The sequence below is a fragment of the Chiloscyllium punctatum genome, chromosome 2 (genome assembly GCF_047496795.1).
Source record: "Chiloscyllium punctatum isolate Juve2018m chromosome 2, sChiPun1.3, whole genome shotgun sequence".
Lineage (NCBI taxonomy): Eukaryota > Metazoa > Chordata > Chondrichthyes > Orectolobiformes > Hemiscylliidae > Chiloscyllium > Chiloscyllium punctatum.
In genome coordinates, this window is record NC_092740.1 from 139459286 (window position 1) to 139465285 (window position 6000).

Genomic DNA, 6000 nt, shown 5'->3' on the forward strand with positions numbered 1-6000 from the left:
CTCCCTCTCTTCCCCCCCACATCTCCCTCTCTTCCCCCCCACATCTCCCTCTCTTCCCCCCCACATCTCCCTCTCTTCCCCCCCACATCTCCCTCTCTTCCCCCCCACATCTCCCTCTCTTCCCCCCCACATCTCCCTCTCTTCCCCCCCACATCTCCCTCTCTTCCCCCCCACATCTCCCTCTCTTCCCCCCCACATCTCCCTCTCTTCCCCCCCCACATCTCCCTCTCTTCCCCCCCACATCTCCCTCTCTTCCCCCCCACATCTCCCTCTCTTCCCCCCCACATCTCCCTCTCTTCCCCCCCACATCTCCCTCTCTTCCCCCCCACATCTCCCTCTCTTCCCCCCCACATCTCCCTCTCTTCCCCCCCACATCTCCCTCTCTTCCCCCCCACATCTCCCTCTCTTCCCCCCCACATCGCCCTCTCTTCCCCCCCACATCGCCCTCTCTTCCCCCCCACATCGCCCTCTCTTCCCCCCCACATCGCCCTCTCTTCCCCCCCACATCGCCCTCTCTTCCCCCCCACATCGCCCTCTCTTCCCCCCCACATCGCCCTCTCTTCCCCCCCACATCTCCCTCTCTTCCCCCCCACATCGCCCTCTCTTCCCCCCCACATCCCCCTCTCTTCCCCCCCACATCTCCTACTCTTCCCCCCCCCCACATCTCCTACTCTTCCCCCCCCCCCACATCTCCTACTCTTCCCCCCCCCCCACATCTCCTACTCTTCCCCCCCCCCACATCTCCTACTCTTCCCCCCCCCCACATCTCCTACTCTTCCCCCCCCCACATCTCCTACTCTTCCCCCCCCCACATCTCCTACTCTTTCCCCCCCCACATCTCCTACTCTTCCCCCCCCCCACATCTCCTACTCTCCCCCCCCCCCACATCTCCTACTCTTCCCCCCCCCCCACATCTCCTACTCTTCCCCCCCCCCCACATCTCCTACTCTTCCCCCCCCCCCCACATCTCCTACTCTTCCCCCCCCCCACATCTCCTACTCTTCCCCCCCCCCCACATCTCCTACTCTTCCCCCCCCCCACATCTCCTACTCTTCCCCCCCCCCCCCACATCTCCCTCTCTTCCCCCCCCCCCCCCAAATCCCCACATCTCCCTCTCTCTCCACCCCCCCCACATCTCCCTCTCTTTCCCCTCACATCTCTCTCACTTCTCCCCCACCCCCCCATCTCTCTCGCTCCCTTCCCCCTCCCTCTCTCCCTCGCGTCCTACGTCTTAAATGTTCAAGGCATTAATTTAAATCCAGTTATCTATAATCTAATATATGATTTTTTTTATTCTTAACTAAAATTTCAATATTTCTATTCATCCATTATTCCCTAATCCTGCCAACCTTGTCTTTTACTCTGGCAGGTACATAATCACTGAACTCTCATTATCGCATTTCTGAGAGAGTCCCACTTGTCCGACGTCCCTTTACCTCGGAACAATCTTTTCCAATCAAATTTTGAAAATTCTTGTCTTGTACCATTAAAATTTGTCTTGCTCCAGTTAAAAGGTTTAACTTTTATGAATGGTTTATCCATTTCCATGAAAACCTTTCGAATTATGATCACTAGACCCGAAGTGTTAACATACTACCACCTCAGTCATTTGTCCTGCCTTATTAACCAAGAGAATGTCAAGTTTTGCACCTTCTCTAGTTGGAGCATTTGCGTTTTGATAAACAAGATTTTTATGAACACTCTTAATAAGTTCTTCGCCATTCAAACCTCTAACACTATGGTAGTCCCAATGAATGTTTGGAAAATTAAAATCCCCTATTAATACAATCATTATTCTTACACATAAATGAGATCTGTCTAAATATTTTTTCTTAAGTTTCTCTCTCACGATTGGGGGGTGGGCTATAATACAAACCCATCAAAGTGGTCATTCCTTATTTCGAATTTCAACCCCATATACTGGCACTGGACATCTAAAACCCGGGGCATTGAGCTGCCAGCCCTGTCTGTCCCTCAGCCAAGTTTCTGTACTGGCTATGATTTCCTAATCCCATATCCCCAAATGTCCCATGAATTCATCAGCCTTACCTGTAAGACTCACTTGCATTGAAATAAACATAGTTTAATACTTCAGAGTTACTTCTTTCTCTGACTTTTCTAATTAGCTTGCTCTTTTCAGATTTACTACTGTCCTCTTGTATCTTTCTATTTATGATGCTACTTACCTCCCTCTCTAATAGTTCAGTCTCCCTTAGTACTAGCCATTCACTACTAAGATATTTGCCCTTTTCCAGTTCAAGTGAAACCTAACCTTTTTGAACATATCTTTGCTGTCCCAGAAGAGATCCCAATGATCCAAGAACCTGAATCCCTGAACATTACACCACCCCACCAGCCATTGATTTATCTCCTTTATCTTTTTATTCCTACCTTTTATTTGAGCTTGGCACTGGGAGCAAACCGGACTAGGAATCAATTAGTCAACCTTGCCCACAAAATTGACCCACTTATCCTGACTCTTTTCTACAGTCAGTTGTGATTTAATGTGATAGGTTTATTCTTGTGTGATCTCATGTTGTAAGAAAATCGCGCAATGCCATTTAAATAATAGGGCCAGAATCGCATTATAGCTAGTATAGGTAAGGAAATTTCGCGTTCTACGTCTTTTTTAAAAAAAGGGTTCTTCAGTCATGTTAAATAAACAGTGTTATAGCAGAACTGACTGTATTTGTTTGCCAATTCTCTATCCATACTAATGTACTACCTCCCAGCACCCAGCTCTTAAGTATGTTACATTCACTGCTTCCATTTTATCAATCTTGCCTGTTACCACGTCAAAGAATTCTAGTAAATTCACCTAGTATGATTTCCCCTTCATGACGCCATCCTGACTCTGACTGATTATGTAGTGTATTTTTAAATGCTGTGCTATTACAGTTTTTATAGTAGATGCTAACATTTTCCCAAGAATTGTTAAGCTATCTGGTCTATAGGTGCCTGATTTTTGTGTGCTTTCCTTTTTAATTAAAGCTGTTACATAGGCAATATAATCAATTTTCCAATCTTCTAGGACTTTTCCAGAATGTAAGGGTTCCTAGAAGTTTACTACCAGTGTTTCCACTTCCAATGCGTTGTACTGTGATATCGCTAACTCCCTACAGAATACACGTCATCTGGATTTTGTCAACACATAGCTTCAAATCTTGCTATAGAACTATGTGTTTGACCATGCAAAAGGCCTCCCTTGGTTTTGCATTAACTCATTGATACTTCAATACCAGATACAACAATCTTTTTGAAACTTCTTTATAAGTAGTTAACGTCTGTGGTTCTAATTACTGCAGTTTGCGCTGCCTGCTTAGGTGCTAAAGTTCTTAATGCGATCACCATTACCTCAAAGAACGACAGATACATTTCAGAGCAGCACTTCATAAATATGAGTGGAGGTGAAAAAGAATGGATTTAAGCTCATTGAATTCAATCACTGTCAATTTGGAAATTTGGGCATTTACTTTGTTTTTAAAAATCCATAAGATTTGTGGGAATAATGTGGGGAAACATTGAATGTTGTTTAAATATTACTACTTGAAGCTAGTGTACTTTTTACAAATTAGGTTTAGTCAGTCAAAATATTTGTTGATGTGACTCCAGACACTTGTTTAACGTTATGATGGGATATTAAAAACTCTAGGGAGGTTTATCATAGTGTTAGTATAATCTAGTTTTTAGTAAACTGTGCCTCATATTTGATCTCTGTGGATCTGATTGACCTAACTAGAGTGTTTGGGGTGGAAAATAAAGTGCATTGCCACCTTTACTATGTACGTATTTGCTGGAGTATAAATACAAACATCATTGCAATGTATATTTGAATACCAACAATGTTTGGACTATAAGAGATTATAATCAGGCATGTTACAGCTGTGATACCTTACGAATCGGAAGTATTTACCATTTTAATTCATTCCGATAGCATGATTATGACATGAGAGTGGACGACTTCCTTCGTCGCACTCAGGCAGTTGTCACCAATCGTCGAAGTAGACCCCGGGAAAGAGAGAGAGAACGAGAAAGACCTCGAGATAGCCGTCGCGACAGGGAACGTGATCGAGGCAGGGAACGTGAGCGAGAAAGGGAAAGGATGAGAGAAAGAGAAAGAGACAAAGAACGAGGAAGATACAGGAGATAACTCATTGGCTGAAGAAGCACTGCCCATTTTATTGTGTTTACAGTAGCAGAAAGGTGTTTAGAACTGTTCCTTTTTTATTTTTATTTTATTAAGTTAAATTACATATTGGAACTTATGACCCTTGTACATCTATTGCTTTCATGCATGTGAGACTATATCAACTGAATTTTGAACCCAGAAGCACAGATTTTTGTAGAGGGATGTTTCGGGGGAGGGGTGTGGTTTTCTGATGATTTATTGTCATCTGTGAATGTTAGTGTCTAATCAAAAATATTTGCCCTCTATTCAGTTGAAAGCTGTGAGGAACAAATCTGCACTTGGCGTAGACTTTGTTGTATGTAGTTGCACATGGATTAATGAGGAAAATATTGCTGCTAATAAGTATGCAAGTTAAGTATAATGGGCTGATTGTGTGACCTTGTTATGTTGTAGCAAGTAACTTTTTTTTAAACTCCATTTAGATTTCAACATTTTTCATTGTTAATGATGAAAGCAATATTCAGACACTATTACAATCCAGTTTTAACTTTTTTAACTGAAGAAATCCCTTGCTTAATAGCATTTAATCAATGCTAAAGTTCATTATTTTTCTCCCAAAATTAAAAAAGCACGCAGTGGCCTGATAGATTTACTGTAAGTTTATGGTAGAAAATTGTTACATTACCTTTAACTGCTAAACTTTTGTACAAAATAAATGAGAAAACTGATCACTTTCAGTGTGTGTTGCTTTATTACATTAAGAAGTGGTGTTGAAGAAAGTGATTATTACTTCCTTTGTACTTTCTGATGTAAAGTCGATATTCAGATAATGTCTTTTGGTATGGAAATGTTTCATGTAGATAGTCTGGACCAAAATTTCTGAATTAATAAATTGTTAAATATGCTAATCTTATTTGCATGTCAAAGAAGTTTGGATGATTTTCATTTCCTAAAACATCCACACATGAAGATAGATAAATTGTTAACCTTAAGGTTTTGTTCTTTATGCTTTTAATTGTAATATCAGAGTTCTCTTGCTTCAAATTTAATAAATTTACAGGCTCTGGACTGTTCCTTTTTGAAATTTGTCTCACGTTCCATGAATGTGAATTCTCATGTACTGGAATGATCTAATGTATAGTGATGTAATATTACAGTTGAAGGATTTGCAGAATGCTGGTTATGTTTTGGGAAAAATGGAAATAGAGTGTCTTGTTACAGTGAGATTTCATTGCGACAGCACTGCTTATAATTGTCTTGAAGTTACTGTTGCAAAACTAAACAAGTTTTCTCAACTTAAAATGTGAAAGTGGCTTCCGTTTAAATTCTTCAGCATCATATATATAACCTGTATGGGAAGAAACAAAATGAAGATGTAAAAGGTGCACTAGATGTAATCAAATTTTTAAGGGTGTCCTAAGTCAATATTTTTGATTTTTCTTTACTCCTGAGCAAAGTTTTGCAATGGTTATATTTAAATGAGATTTTATGGAAATATGTTCGTGTTTTTAATTTAATGAGCTAATTACAATGCAAATGAGCTCAGTGAATCAATTTCCAGAGATTGAAGGTGGTCAGTAATTGATGAAACATTACAGCCATTTTGTTGGAAATTTCCAGTGTTGATAGTAATTGTTTGGGATGGGCCTGCTGTGAAGAGATGCAAACATTTGAAAGACCAGCACACGAGAGTTGAATGGTCATAAACAATGGTCATGCGACATCAACCTGAAGAAGTTTGGATGCTAGATAGTAACGAGAAATTATTTTGATCAAAGATACGTAGCTATTAGTGTGAAGAAGCGTTCACTTAATTTCTTTTGCGACAATAAACTTTGCAGACTGAATTAAGTAGTTATAACAGCTCTTGC

The 6000-nt window shown here is 41.2% G+C and overlaps 1 protein-coding gene across 9 annotated transcripts in view; it reads left to right on the forward strand.

The window, feature by feature from the left end:
• The window catches only part of ythdc1 (YTH N6-methyladenosine RNA binding protein C1), a 54783-nt gene extending 49570 nt beyond the window's left edge, over positions 1–5213 (forward strand). For all 9 annotated transcript variants that reach the window (XM_072589114.1, XM_072589117.1, XM_072589120.1 and 6 more), the window contains one exon: positions 3935–5213. In XM_072589114.1, the coding sequence (XP_072445215.1) occupies positions 3935–4150 (216 nt within the window). In that variant the 3' untranslated portion in view covers positions 4151–5213. The remainder of the gene's footprint in view (positions 1–3934) is intronic.
• Positions 5214–6000: the final 787 nt, after the last annotated feature.